A 16099-nucleotide genomic window follows, 5' to 3' on the forward strand; every position below is an offset into this window, starting at 1 on the left:
AAGGGTTTTCTTGTATAGTCCTGGCTATCCTGGAACTCACTCTGTAGATCAGGCTGGCCTTGAACTCAAGATCTACCTGCCTCTGCTTCTGAGTGCTGGGATTAAAGGCATGTTCCCCCAAGCCTAACATGATGACAATTTTAGTTGTATGAAAAATAAGAACTTAAAAAATAACTAGGGTTATTATCAGGTTTTGTAGAACTCAAAACTTGATTATTTTGGGGCTCAAATAAAATAATTTAAAGGTTTTGCCCTTTTACAATAACTTACCATCAACCCTGAGGCATGTTTAAGTACCTTAATTCAGAAAAAGGTTACTCACCTATATTTTTCAAGATTGAATGCCCATGGCAGATAACTACCTATATGTAGTTATATCTTACTTTGTATAACTAGCATATGCTAATAACATAGCAAAAGAGAAAAGTGTTCCACTTGTTTATCCATATAGCTATTGGGTTATTTGCTTTTGGTATTTTCCTTTTAGTTCTTTATATATTTTGGCTATTAATTCCTTGTTGGATGAACAGTTAACAAAGATTTTTCTCCCATTCTCTATTCTCTTTCTTCCATTCTTTATTTTTGCAGTGCAAAACCCTTTAAATTTGATGCAATCCAATTTGTCCATTTTTCCCATTATTATTGATTATTTGGGGGTACTACTTGGAGAATCATTGCCTGTACCTTAATCTTGAAATGTCACCCCTATGTCTTTTAAAAAGTACTTTCAAAGTTTCTTTCCAGGACAGCCAGTGCTACACAGAGAAACCCTGTCTCGAAAAAACAAAACAAAACAAAACAAAAACAAAAAAAACCCAAAGAAACCAAAACAAAGTTTCTGGTCCTTTTCTTTGGTCCTTGAATCCATGCAATCTAATTAACATAATTTTATGATAGGTTTACTAATCTTTGCTAATTAATTTCCTTAGGGCAGATTCCTAAATCTTTGTGGACTTTTTAGACAGGATTTAGGCAAGTCAGTTAACTGGATCAGGACTGGGAAGTCAGGTACAACTGGTAGTTTCTACTCAGCAATTAGGCACAATAAGATGTTAGAACTAAGTAACAAACCCAATGTGATCAATTACAAAGTGAGGCGAATTGGGTTTCAAGAAACTCAGCCTCAAATCTAATTCTCTCTCTAGCTTGCTTGAAGCGTGTTGTTTGTCTTCTCTGGGCTTCATTTTATTACTTATTAATAAGGAAATTACAATATATCAAGACATAATAGGGACAAGAAATTGCCCATTTCTTAGACTAGCATCACACAGGGACTTGCCAAAAGTGCAAACCCTCAGACTACTTTAGACCTACCGAGTCAGAGGGGTGGGAATCTTATCGCAACAATACATTTAAATGATTCTGATACAAACAAGAGAGACAGTATGAAAGAGAGTCTCTAGGTATTTTCCAATTCTCCAATTCAGTGATTAAACACACTTCAAATGTCCATATTAGTGGTAAGAGTTTGTTGCTAGGGCAAACAAGATAATCTATGTGAAAACATTCCTTAAAAAAGGAAGGGGGGATTTTATTCTCAGTGGTATCTTTTTCAGTTACTGATTCAACCTTCTTACTAGTTCTGGGATTGTTCAAGTACACGGTATGATTCCAGTGTTGTATTCGTTTCCTTTAGGTTATCCAGTGTGTTGGAACACCAGGGTCATAACAACCACCATGAGGTACAACCTCACATCTGTTAGGCTATTTTTAAAACATCAAAAGCTAGAGATGGCATGATGTGGAGAAACTAAAACACACATTGTTTGTATAACCACACATGCAGATCATAGTGAGGTGGACATGCATCAGAACATGGTCCAAGAATGGAGTTCTGTGAGGAGAATTTTGAGTGCTTGTGAGAAAACGCTAAGAAAACAAGAGTCTCATGACCTGTTTAGTCAAGACATGGAATTGCTCTCGGGATGTGCTTTTGTGCTCCCCCCACCCCCACTCCCGGTGAGTTTACTTTAGATTACTCATGACAACTGGCTATTGTTCTTTGTTTATATGCTTCTACAGAAAAACATGTTTTCACCACATACAGCTTGTGCTTGTGATTATATACAGCTTGAAGTCAGGCGGCCTTCCTTAGCCCTAAGGGTATAAATTGTCTGATGCTGTGAATAAAGTTGGCTACTGCATGAGACTTTAGACTACCTCATTTGTAGGGTCCATTCTCTCAAGTCCCACTACCAGTTAAAGTAGTAAACAGACATGGAAAAGGATGTGGAGATGCTCCAAAAAATTAAAAACGGGGCTGACATAATCAAGCAGTTCAGCTCTGGGTTTGTATCCCAGGACAGTGAGGTTAGACATGCTTCTCTGCAGCACTATTCATGACCTAAATCTCCAGCTGATGAATGGGTAAAAATGTGGTATATAGAATAACAATGCTTTACCACAGAAGAAGGTAGCTCTCTGACATTCAGATGGGAAGGAACGCTGTGGGTATTGCTTTTTGTGAGGTAATCCAGTCACAAAGGACAAATATATGCATTTCCTAACATGAAGCATTTAAAGCAGGTAAACTCATAGACACTCAGAATAAATTGATAGTATCCATGAAGGTGAGGAAGGGTGATGAGGAATTGCTAATAAACTCATATAACATTTTAATTATATAAGGTAAATTCTAGAGATGTGCAGTGCAATACTATATTATAGTTAATAACACCAGGGACTATTCCATGGGGCCTTCCATAAATTGAGTGGGGTCAGTGGAGAATGGATATGGCAAAGAGATGGGGACCAGAACAACAATCCCAGTCAATCAGTGAGTGTGAAGATGAAAAACAGAGACTCTGCTCCCACTTGAGACGTTTTTGTCACCTGTTGTTTTGGTATGGAATTCTACTCTCTCTTTTTAATGCTATAAATTTGGCTTCTGGTTATTCTTCTTCTTTTCTTTCAACTGCTAATTATAAAACAAACATGAACCTAGCACCATAGGTTTCTACTTTTTAATTAATGAATTTTATTTTATTTTTTAAGTGTTTTGAGATCTGTATTTTCTTTTTCTTCTTTTTTTTAATTACATATTTTCTTTATTTACATTTCAAATGATATCTCCTCTCCTGGTTACCCCTCCAAAAAATATCAAAAACAAAAACAAAAAACTAACCCTATTTCCTCCTCCATCACCCTGCTCACCAACTCACACTCTCCCACTTCCTGGCCCTGGCATTCCCCTACACTGGGGCATAAACTTTCACAGGACCAAGGGCCTCTCCTCCAGTTGATGACCGATTAGACCATCCTCTGTTATACATATGCTGTGGGAACCATGAATCCTACCATGTGTGCTCTTTGGCTGATGTTTTAGTCTCTGGGAGCTCTGAGGGTACTAGTTAGTTCATATTGTTGTTCGTCCTACGGGGCTGCAAACCCTTCAGTACCATCAAGCCAATCCTATATAGTACCCATATATATCTCTTGTGTCATTTCTCCTACGAGTCACATCTTATATTAATAATCTATATTTAACATAACTGATCAATTGATGTTAGCATATTATGGATAGTTAAAATTCCAAAACAGTAGGATACCAACTTGAAAAATTAAAGACGACAGAATTCTTTTTCTTTCTTTTTTCTTTTTTCCTTTCTTTCTTTTTTTTTAATTAGACATTTTCTTTATTTACAATATCTCCTTTCCCAGGTTCCCTTCCAAAAAAAAAAGAAAAAGAAAGAAAGAAAGAAAAGAAAAATAAAAAATAAAATAAAATAAAAAACTAAAACAAACCCCTGTTCCCTTTCCCCTCCCCCTGCTCACCACCCCAGCCCTCTGCTTACTGGCCCTGGCATTCCCCTACACTGTGGCATAGAACAGAAGACAGATTTATGATTGGATCATATGCACTAGATAAGGAAAACCTTGCAAACCAAATGGCAAACATCATGTCTATGTTTATTTTTACTTTGTCATTACTTTATTGTTTAAGAATGGCAGAAATCTCTAAATTGAGAGGCAGAATATTAGTCCAGGGAATTGTTTTTAAATTGATACTTAATACTTTATTTTGAACTCACTGATCTGGCTATAATATAAGCAGAATAAAAAATACATATTTCCTTAAAATTAGTAATGCAGTAAAAATTATTTTTCACTATGTGGTATCAGTTTAAAATATAGTGTTTGTTCTTAGCAGAGTCAAGCATTTCTATCATCTATTTTTACATGTAAAACAAGTTAATACAAAACCACAACTGTCTCTAACCTCTGGTGCTATATGTACTGTTTAAAAATAAAATCTCTTAGCCGGGCAGTGGTGGTACATGCCTTTAATCCCAGCACTTGGGAGGCAGAGGCAGGTGGATTTTTGAGTTCGAGGCCAGCCTGGTCTACAGAGTGAGTTCCAGGACAGCCAAGGCTACACAGAGAAACCCTGTCTCAAAATAAATAAATAAATAAATAAATAAATAAATAAATAAATAAATAAAATAAAATCTCTTATCCTATATATTGATGAAATTTGTTTCTAGCTTAAAATACCTAAAACAATTATTATATGTAGAAGAAAAGGAGGAATAATGATTAGAATCTATTAAATATATTCAAAGGGATGTCAAGTGAAATCAAAAACAAGAAGATAATCCAGGCAGAATAGAATGTACAGCTACATTGAGTTCTTGAATTTCTACCATGAAAAGGAAATGGAAACTTTAGATATCCACCTTATGTCAGATAGCTTCTACTTTAATTATTCTGATTTCTTCAAGAAGGATGTAAAAATACTCACTTTCTGGCCTGGCATAGAACTTTGGAAAATGCTTCAATTTGTTACAAATGAATTGGACATTTTTGTGCATTAAACATTTATCTCAGCACTTTAAGGGAGCTTCTTTTCTTTTTTTTTCTTTTTTTTATTAGATATTTTCTTTATTTACATGTAAATTTCTTATTTCACAGTTTCCCCTCCAAAAAACAAACAAACAAAAACAACAGAACAAACCCCTGTTGCCTCCCCCCTCCCCATGCCTGCCACCCCACCCTCTCTCACTTATTGGCCCTGGCATTCCCCTACACTGGGGCACAGAACCTTCACAGGGCCCAGGTCCTCTCCTCCTATTGATGATCAAATTTGCAATCCTCTACTATACACATGCTGCCAGAACAATCAGACCCACCCTGTGCAGTCCTTGGTTGGTGGTTGAGACCCTGGGAGCTCTGAGGGTGCTAGTTAGTTCATATTGCTGTTTGTCCTAAGGGGCTGCAAACCCTTCAGTTCCATAGGTCCTTTCACTAACTCCTTCATTGGGGACCATGTACTCAGTTCAATGGATGGCTGTGAGCTTCTACATCTGTATTAGTCAGGTACTGTCAGAGCCTCTCAGGAGATAGCTATATTTAGGCTGGCTTGTCCTTCCTTCAGACTCTGCTTAAGGGAGCTTATTTTCAAAGGTAGTTTTTAGCATGGTCTTTCTGGTTTCCCATCATTGAAACCACTGTACTCTTACCCAGAAGGACTGGTAAATGACAGTATGGTGAGTGTAGAAAGGGTACTTGAGTTCTGAAACTTTTCAGTAGTTCATATTTCATAGGAGGTGTATACTCTTCGCCATTGTCTGAAATCAATGCATATTAATAATACTTAATATCTAAAGTTGAGTAAGTAGCTACAGGGGAACGAATGAACAAGAACTCTTACCACTTGGCAATACCACCACTGGCTCTGTAAACCTTTGTTCATCTGATGATGGTAGATTTAGGGAGATGAGTACTACCATTCCCAGACTAGTTCCAACAAACAAACAAGGGGAAATGGTAGAGTCATTTTTCCGTGCAAAGGATTCCATGAAGTATAAAGCTGTGATCGCTTCTTTAGAATCTTTGTCAATACTGGAGATGCTAGAGCTCCTGGAGCGATTATAGGAATTCTCTCGGGTTTCTATGAGCATTTAAAAAGCAAAAATCAAGCATTAGTAAATCTATAAAACCAGTCAATTTTTATACCTGTAAACCATAATTATGAGAAAAAATTATTCTTTGTTTATTAACATGAAGGACATCTTATCCAGATTACTGGCTCAATTTGAATGGAGCATCTCAAGTCTATATGTGCTATCATAAACTCAGGCAGAATTAAAACCAAACCTTCTGTCTCCTGAGTTCTAGCACACCATTTATCTTTTGTACGTTTTCTGAAAGATCACTTAAAATTTTTTAATATGGAAAAAAACCCTTAAATCTAAATAGTCAAGATACAAAATTTTTGTATATCACTTAATTGTTTTTCCTTCCCATATTTTGATCATAGAAGCCATTATTAATGATTCCTTGGCAATTCATACTTACCAACAATATCATGGTTACCAACATGAAAGGACCAATCTGAATCATAAATTTTCTGTGATAAACATATTGTATATCTTAAGCAATTAAAACTATAAAAATTGAACTTTTACCTTGAGTAAAAAAATATAAGTGTGATTTATTTGAACTTGTTTCAAATTGCCTGCCTACAATCCAAATCCAGTTCCAACTTTGCCACGGACAAAATAAAGACTGTGGCCCCCATTAACGGTGGCTTTTCTGAGAAGGCTTCAGCTCACTTAGAAAAGGACCAACACTATGGTTTTGGATACTCTTGCTCTATCAACACCTGCCCATGTGTACCCTCCAACAAGCACAAATTCTCCCATCTGTTCAACAGCAATACAGTGACACTGTTGTCTAATTGCTTTAGTGTACAAGCACCTAGTTTTCTTTCTACCATCTTTACTCACTCACCTTTTCCTCTTGATAGATCTGAAATCTGTGTCTTGATAATTACCAGAAGAAATACAAATTCTTCAAAAATATATTTAGAAGAAACAGAATTCAATATTCCTAATTTTCTATTTCTATTCCAAACCAGAGTTATATATATATAAAAAAAACTCATCATAAAATTTAGAGATGAGACAGAAGTTGGGTTATCATCTATATACTTTACAAACTTAAAGACAGAATTATAGTTACACTGTTTTCTAGCATAAATTAGAGGCAGAAATATCTATAGCTCATTTTTGCAGCACCCATTTCAATGATTGTGCTCGTTCTTAACCCTCATATGGTATTTTTATTCTAACATTTACCACCACTCAACATCGATATTCACAAACACCTGTTAGAAAGATAATATGTGATTTCCCATATCTCCAGGAGCAGATTCAGTATGACATAATATTAAACAAAATCTGAGTAATGAACTTATAAATATTTTTGAAGAATAACAATTGATTATTTTTTGAAATAGTATAGAGTTATGGTAGCCAAATCTTTCCATTTTTTTCTCCCAACTCTGCTCCTAAAATATTTATTACCAAAGAATAAAAGCAAAACTACAAGATTCTGTTTTTTTTTCTTCTCTAAAAATTTTTAAAATTTTTCCTCTTATATTGGACTCATCCTCATACTTATTCTGTAAATAAGGAAACAATACTTCCTTAAAAGTTTTACAAACATTATAAACTTTATTTAGTTTTTATTTATTATTCATTTATTTTTGTGGTACTGGGGATATATCCTGGACTTATGCAGACTGGGTAGCTGCTCAGTCTGAGTTACATCCCCAGACCCTTTTGAACTTTATGTTTTGAGACAGGGTCTTATTAAATGATCCAGACTGGCCTTGAGCTCCCTTCCTAACCCAGGCAGGTCTTGAAGTTGCAATCCTCCTGCCTCAGCCTCCCCAGCAGCTGGGATTACAGGTCTGTGCCACCAGACCCGGCTACGATTCTAAATTTTAGAATTTAATAACGTGTTCTTTTAAACGTGGTTACATTCCTTTGACAGTATAGGAAATTAAGGTTGCAGTTACAGATGATCTCCTTGCATAGCCTACCTATAGTGGAATCATTTTGTTTTTAGAGATAAGGAAGGGAGTGAGTGAGGAACAGAATTGGAGTTATGGCCACGGCCAAGCAGGATCTTAGTTTTTCAATGTCATGTTGTTGTTGTTGTTGTTTTAAATCATCTTTTAAATGTAACTTCCATTTCTTTGTCTCCCAGCACCTGTTACCACGATAAACCAAATTTTTATCAAATTTTAAACTGTACTCACAGAAATTGATATGTTTATCCTACCTTCCGTTGTAACTGGTAAAGAAATCTCCATGCAAGCGGCTGACTGTGCCTTTCTAAATGGTGGTCTTCCAGGACCCCAGCGATTTACTTTTGAAACATCAGCACTGGAAAGGCGTTTTCCAGAACTGCAACTCTGAGAGGTTGGACTTGTGCAGTGTCCATTTACATGGTCTGTACCAAGAGGAAGAAGGCAGAATCAATATCATAATTAAGTCTTCAGATGAGGAAATCCAAAGGCATAGGTTAAGAAATGGAGGAACAGGGATTCCCCTTCTTCCAGTTCATTTGGATATGACTACGTCTTTGTTATTTAAGTTTTAGTTACAGTTTCAGAGTATAAAAAAAATCAAGATACTTATTATGTATAGGACATATTTTCATAATTGTCCAATTAACATTTCTTGAAATGTCATATATTTCCCTACTATGTATTTAACATATTGTTGAATGGCAATATGAAATGCGTTTTAATATTGTGCTTTAGTTGCATTATTTGAACAGATCCAATTCATGTAAGTTTTGGAAGGACTTTCTTTATTTGGAATTTAAGATATGGAATGACAGCATCATACTGTGCACCTGAGAATGGTACTTAAAGATGCCAGCTTGGAGCCATGCTCCTTATATGTAACTTTGGTTCTGACACTAATTAGTTCTGCCTACTAAATCTTTACACTTTGGTTTCCTCTGTAAACCTAGAATATTATTACATATTTCATGCAGTTTCTGTAATTTATGGAGTATATGTCCTACACAGAGGAATGCAATAGACACTGCATAAAGTTTGTTATTATCACTCTTGTTTCAGAGTACAAAAATTATTCATGTATAAATTGTTCATCTAATGTTGGTGAATGTTTGGGTATTACTTTAAAAACTTCAGGCTAGAAGTAGACCTTAATGGTAGGAAACTTATTCAGTATGGGTTTCATTCACAAAAACATATTTTCTTTGCTTAAAGTAAATAAATTGTATTTGAAGTATCACTCATAGTTCTGCAACATAGAGAATGCATTGTGGGCCATTCTGCCTTGGTCATCCTGGAGGACAAGCTAGGTGGAAATGTCTACTGGCAATGTTGAATATGTGGAACGGACAATCCATAATAGGCTTTCTGTATTGAACAGTTTCAGAACCTAAAATTTTGTATTTCCTGGATTCCTACTCAAGGGCAGGAATTATTTCTCTCCATTTTAATGTGAATTAAACTAGATTTTTCCTATTCATTTTTAAAATGAGAGTTAATGTTTATTAACATTTAAATGGCAGGTAATCTATGTATATGCATCTATATATAACCTCATTCGATTTTCAAATAACCCTTTAATGTAATTTATTATTACTGTGATATACACTTGGAAAGTGAAGAACTGAAAAAAAGACATTTTCTCCTCAGGCAATATTCTAAACTGATTTTCTCAATTGATATACATGCCTAAAGTGGATTACAGAGTTAGCTAAAATATTTGGGAAAGAATGATACTTTTGAAAGCATATCTAGTAGTGTTTGATAAGCTGATGAAGTACATTGAAATTAGTTATTTTGGAACAAGCAACTTTTGTATTGAATAGGATGTCAGAAATCCCAACTGAAAAGGAGAAGTTATCCTATGAAGAGTTAGACACTGGGAAGAGAAACTCAAGAGTTCTAGTCTTCCTTAAGTGAGAACAACAGCTGACACTAACAGCTTAATGAGAATTAGAAAATAGCAACAACTTAAAGAATAATTTGCAACAATGCCCTCATCCTGAGTACAGCAGTGAGAAAAAAACTGCTCTCTCCAAGGATATAGTACCTTGCTTTAGAGCCTATGGTTTATACACCATGCCCTTCAACATACACACACACAGATGTGTGTGTGTGTGTGTGTGTGTGGGTATGTGTGTGTGTATTGACCAAAATATAGATACCATGATAGATGTTCAAGATAGATAGGAATTGATATAAAAAAGGAAAAAGGTTAATCGTAGCTCAGACAATCAACCTGAAAATTTTTAATAATAAGACAGTGCTAAATTCAAAGAGAAAGAAATCTAGCTATTGACAAAATCATTCACTGTCATATTATTTTACTATATAGGCTAGTCTAGAATCAATTTATATTTGGTTTTGCTTGGCTTCTTTCTCTCATCATAATTAGTCTAAAATTCTCTATTTTTGAATTTGTCTGTCAGGCAGTCATTTATTCTCAATTTCATTTATTTTCTAAGGAATATTCCATTGCCCAGATATGCCATTTTTGCTTATTCATTTACATTTGTTTATTTATTCTTTGATGAATAGTTTAGATTTTCCCAGTTATCAATTGTCTCCAAGAGATTTAAAAATTAAGTTTATCTTTAACTTATCAGATATTTAGTATTTTCAGTCTTCTGTATTTTCTGGGTATATTGAGATTTCTCCTGGTGTTATTTTACTTTCTTTCCTGAGATTTGGATTTTTGGGAGTTGGGTTCTTTTTAGGTTTGTGTGTGTATGCATGCGCACACGTGCATGTGTGTAAGTATGCCACTTTTTGACATAGGGTATCACTACAGAGTTCAGGCTGCTCTCAAGACTGTCATAGTTTTGGTTCTCCTTTCCAAATGTTGGGAGTGCAACAGATATGTGCCACCATGTATGGCTTTAGCTTTTATATAGCCAGGAAAGCGTTTACTTAATCTTCATTTTAAACAATTTTTCTATTGAATATACAATTTCAGGATGATTTTTTTTCTTTTCAGTTGTTTAGACATACTTTTCTACTCTCTTCTAGCTTTCATTTTCTGTGGAAAATCTGCTTCAATCCTGTTTTGGCTACTTGATATGTTAAAATGTCATTTCCCATCTCTGGCTAATTGGCTTTTTGAAATTTTCAATTATGATGTATTTCATACATTTGTCTTTATATTTCTTGAGGTTCATTATGTTTTTAGAACTGAGGATTTTTATTGTTTATCAAATTAGTCAACTATTCAGCATTATTTATTCAAGCATTATTTCTGTCCTCCTGTTTTTTTTCTCACTTTCTAGAATTCTTACAGTTATATATTGGGTAGCATAGAGTTTTGTTCTAAACAGTACATATTTTTGAGTGTATGAATGTTTTTCTTATGCAGTGTTAATTATTTTTATTAAGTCCATTTAGTACATTTAGCATCTCAAAGACAATATTTCTTATCTCTAATTTTTTAAATTTTATGTTTCTTTTTGACCTCTGCATATTTAACCAATAGTTCACTAGCTCTAGCCTGCCTGTAATTTCAATGTCAGTTTCTATTGATTAAGATTTTCTCTTCTTTCTAGGTTTTGCTTCACTAGGTTTTTGACATTATTACATGCTATTCTTTCAAGATATTCAGTGTTCTTTAAAGATGCTTCAGGCATTTCCCAGGACACAGTGACATTTTTTTAAAAAATATATCTTACTTTTATTTTAAAAGAGTTACATATGCACATTAACTGTCTAAAGTGTTGAGAACAGCATATAGGTAAGTGAAGTGAATGACAATGATATAAGGGATAGCTACTCTGTGATGCAGCAACTACAAAGCAGTATGGTTTTAGCTAAAAGAAAAGTTGAAGTACTTGTAAAGGTATATTGCAAATTTTAAGGGAATTTCTGAAAAAGCAAAACAACAACAGCAAAACAAAAATAAAAAAAAATCAAAACAAAAACAAAAATCTCCAAACCCCATAGTATAATTGAAACATCAAGGTAAAAGAGAATGAAAGAGAAAAATGACCAATTTTTGCATTCCCCTCCCTGCCTCCCAACTTTAAGCTCTACAGCCTAGAGAAAGAGGATATCTCCTTTAGGGTAGGAGACAAAACGAAGCACAGACCTTAATTTTAATCATAACCCCAGATTTGCAATGCAGAAACCCAATACAGAGCAAACTGACAACCATATCACCAGACAAAACTTGTAGACTGAGCACCTAACAGAGTATTAGAAAAGGCGGCTATTTTCCTTTACCACTTTTCCTCCAACTTCCAACTCAAAATGGAAAGCAAGTCTCCATCCATAAGGATGACAGCTAGCACAGGGCTTTGTTTGGAGCCCAGTGCCATGCTTTTCATTATGAAATTCAGTTTCTGGTAAGAATGAGAGACTTGTAGGTAGACTAAAGCTCATGAACCAAGCTTCTAGACAACCATGGAAAAATCAGGTCAATACTGATGGGACACACTTGGATTTTGCTCTATTATTTCCAGCCTTAGAATGAGTCCAGGACACAGCCACCTTTTTGACTGAAACTGCAGGCCAATGTAGATATTAAACTCAGGTGCAATTTAGTTTAGCATCAGACTTAGTAGTCTATGGAGCTAAACTCACCATTCTTAAACTTGGAGAACTCAGCCATCGCTAGGTAAATACTTACAAATGTAACTCTATTACTACCTTGACATTAGGTAGACACCTATGTTCCATTAGGAGAGACTCATATTCAGCCTACATCACTGTCAGGTAGGGCAAGGTCTTGGTGGACCCCAATGACTTTACAGGTTTTTATGACCATCACACTCTGCATTGACTCATTTAGAGTCAGGACAAATAGCTAAGGGATCACATCACCATTTTAACCTTGGGCAGTATTATATATTAGAAGATTCCTTTCACTGGAAGTAGAACAAGGTAATAGGGTTAACACTGCCATGAAGATATTCCTTCTGGTCCATGCCTCCATGCACATTCTCTGATAGGTATATTGACCCCCATCCTACAGTTCCACCTGCTTCCCTGGAAGCCCACTCTAACATGGGACACAAGTGAGACTCCTTCCCTTATCCCCCTGCCTGCTGGGACCCCACAAAGCTCAGCAGCCTGAGTTCTATCCTGCCTTATCGGAGCTTCATCTTTACTCCAGCCTGTACCTCTACCTATGTACTAAACCACCTCCCATCCCAAAGTTCTGCCAGCCTCCAGGGAGACCTTCTCTAACCCAGGACACACAGATCCACCTGTTTCCCAGGAGTCCCAGGCCAATCAACACCAGAGAACCAGCTAGTGAAAGGTTAGTACAAAACATAATCAACAGAAGGCAATACAATATTGCAGCATCAGAATCCAGCTCTCCTACTACAGCAAGCTCGGGATATCCTAAGACACTTGAAGAGCAAGACTGTGACCTTAAATCCTATCTCATGAAAATGATACAGACCCTTAAAGAGAATTATAAATAATTCCCTTAAGAAATACAGGAAAACAATCAAATAGGTGAAGAAAATGAATAAAATGGTTCAAAACTTAAAAATGGAAATAGAATCAATAAAAAAACACAAATGGAGGCAACACTGGAGATGGGAAACCTAGGAAAGAGAACAGGAACTACAGGTGCAAGCATCACCAACAAAATGTAGGAGATGGAAGAGAGAATCTCAGGTATAGAAAATACCATAGAAGAAATCTTGGATACCATGAAAAGATCTAACTTAAGAATAATAGGATAGAAGAAGGTAAAGCATCCCAGCTCCAAGGTCCAGAAAATATTCTCAACAAAATCATAGAAGAAAACTTCGCTAACCTAAAGAAAGAGATGGCTATAAATGTACAAGAAGCTTACAGAAAACATCAAACAGGTTGGATGAGAAAAGAAAATCCTCCCACCACATAATAAACAAAACACTAAATGTACAGAACAAAGGAAGACTATTAAAACTGCATGGGAATAAGGACCAAGTAACATATAAAGGCAGACCTATCATAATTACAGTTGAATTCTCAGCAGAGACTCTAAATTCCAGAAGATCCTGGACAGATGCCTTATAGACACTAAGAGATAACAGATGCCAGCTCAGACTATTATACTCAGCAACATTCTCAATCACCATAGATGGAGAAACCAACATATTCTATGACAAAACCAAATTTAAACAATATCTTTCTACTAATATAGCCCTATGGAGGATTAACTAGAAGGGAAACTCCAACACACAGAGGTAATTACACTCAAGAAAACACAAGAAATTAATCATGTCACAACAAACACAAAACAGATTCATACACACACAGTACCATTTCTACCATCAAAATAACAAGAACTAATACTCATTGGTCATATACCTCAACATCAATGGTCTAAATTCACAAATAAAAAGAGATAGGCTAATAGACTAGGTATGTAAATAGGATCTACCATTCTGTCGCATATAAGAAACTCACCTCAGCAACAAAAATAGACACTACCACAGAATAAAGGGCTGGAAAAGGTTTTTCTAGTAAACAAACCCAAGAAACAAGTTGAGTAGCCATTCTAACTTCTAATGAAATAGACCTTCAACCAAAAGTAACCAAAAGAGATAGGGAAGGAGACTTTATACTCATCAAAGAAAAAAAAAATCTACCAAGATGATATCTCAATTTTGAACATTTATGCCCCAAATACAAGGGCATTCATATTTGGAAAAGAATGTAAATTTATTAAAGCTTAAATCACAGATTGAACCCCACAAAATAGTAGCAGGAAACTTCTTCACCCAACTTTCACTAATGAACAGTCATCAAAACAGAAAATAAGCAGAGAAACAATGAAACCAACAGATGTTATGAACCAAACAGATATAGCATATATCTACAGAACCTTCCACCCAAAGCAAGAGAATATACCTTCTTCTCAGCACCTCATGGAACCGTCTCCAAAATTAATCATATAGTCAGTCACAAAGCAAGCCTCAACAGACACAAGAAAACTGATATACCTTCTTGCATTCAATCAGATCACCATGGATTAAGGATGGACTTCAACAATCACAGAAACACTAGAAAGTTTACATATTCCTGGAAACTGAACAACTCTCTATTAAACGACCACTGGGTAAGGGAAGAAATAAAGAAAGAAATTAAAAACTTTCTAGAATTCAATGAAAATGAAGGCACAGCATACCAAAACATAAGGTACACAATGAAAGCAGTGCTAAGAGAAAAGTTAATAGCACTAAATGTTTTTATAAATTGGAGAGATCTCATACTAGCAACTTAAGAGCACACCTGAAAGCTCTAAAACAAAAAAGAAGCAAACACAGCCAAGAGCCAAGACAGCAGGAAATAGTCAAACTATTTTATTTTATTGAAATTAATAAATTAGAAACAGAGAGAATAATACATAGAATCAACAAAATCAAGAATTGGTTCTTTGAGAAAATCAACAAGATAGACAAACCCTTATCCAAACTAACTAAAAGGCCCAGAGAAAGTATCCAAATTGACAAAATCAGAAATGAAAAGGAAGATATAACAACAGAAATTCCTCAAACTATTCCATAAAATAGAAAATAGTAACACTATCTAATTCATTCTATTAGGCCATAGTTTTGCTGAAACCTAAACCACACAATGACCCAACAAAGAAAGAGAACTTCGGACCAATTTCCTTCATGAAAATTGATATAAAAATACCCAATAAAATCCTCACAAACAGAATCAAAGAACACATCAAAAATATCATTCACCATGACTATCCCAGGAATGCAAGAATGGTTCTATACATAAAAATCCTATCAACATAATCCACTATACAAACAAACTCAAAAAAGTCATATGGTCATCTCATTAGATGCTGAAAAAGCCTTCAAAAAATCCAACACCTCTTAATATTAGAACTTTTGAAGAGATCAGGACTTCAAGCCGCATAAATAAACATAATAAAAGCAATAAACAGCAAGTCAATAGGCAATATCAAATTAAATGGAAAGAAACTTCAAGCAATCCTGCTAAAATCAAAGACAAGACAAGGCTGCTCACTCTCTCTGTCTCTATTTATTCAATATAGTACTTGAAGTTCTGGCCAGAGCAATAAGACAACTAAAGGAGATCAAAGGGCTACAACCTGGAAAGCAAGAAGTCAAAGCATCACTATTCACAAGTAATATTTTAGCATATATTAGAAACTCTATAAACTCTACCAGAGAACTCCTACAGCTATTAAACAGCTTTAACAAAGTATCTGGATATAAAGTTAACTCAAAGAAATCAGTATCCCTCCATTATGCAAATGATAAATAGTCTGAGAAAGAAGTTAGAGAAACAATACCCTGCACAATAGCCACA

At 35.2% G+C, this 16099-nt stretch overlaps 1 protein-coding gene across 8 annotated transcripts in view; it reads right to left on the reverse strand.

The window, feature by feature from the left end:
* The window catches only part of Stxbp5l (syntaxin binding protein 5 like), a 268083-nt gene that overhangs the window by 15537 nt on the left and 236447 nt on the right, over positions 1-16099 (reverse strand). For 5 of the 8 annotated variants that reach the window (XM_031363833.1, XM_031363831.1, XM_031363832.1 and 2 more), the window contains 2 exons: positions 8071-8241; positions 5651-5890 (listed from right to left, as the gene is read on the reverse strand). In XM_031363833.1, coding sequence (XP_031219693.1) covers positions 5651-5890; positions 8071-8241 — 411 coding nt within the window. The remainder of the gene's footprint in view (positions 1-5650; positions 5891-8070; positions 8242-16099) is intronic. The other 3 variants (XM_031363837.1, XM_031363835.1, XM_031363834.1) reach the window with 1 other exon arrangement.

Source organism: Mastomys coucha, unplaced genomic scaffold, assembly GCF_008632895.1.
Source record: "Mastomys coucha isolate ucsf_1 unplaced genomic scaffold, UCSF_Mcou_1 pScaffold12, whole genome shotgun sequence".
NCBI lineage: Eukaryota > Metazoa > Chordata > Mammalia > Rodentia > Muridae > Mastomys > Mastomys coucha.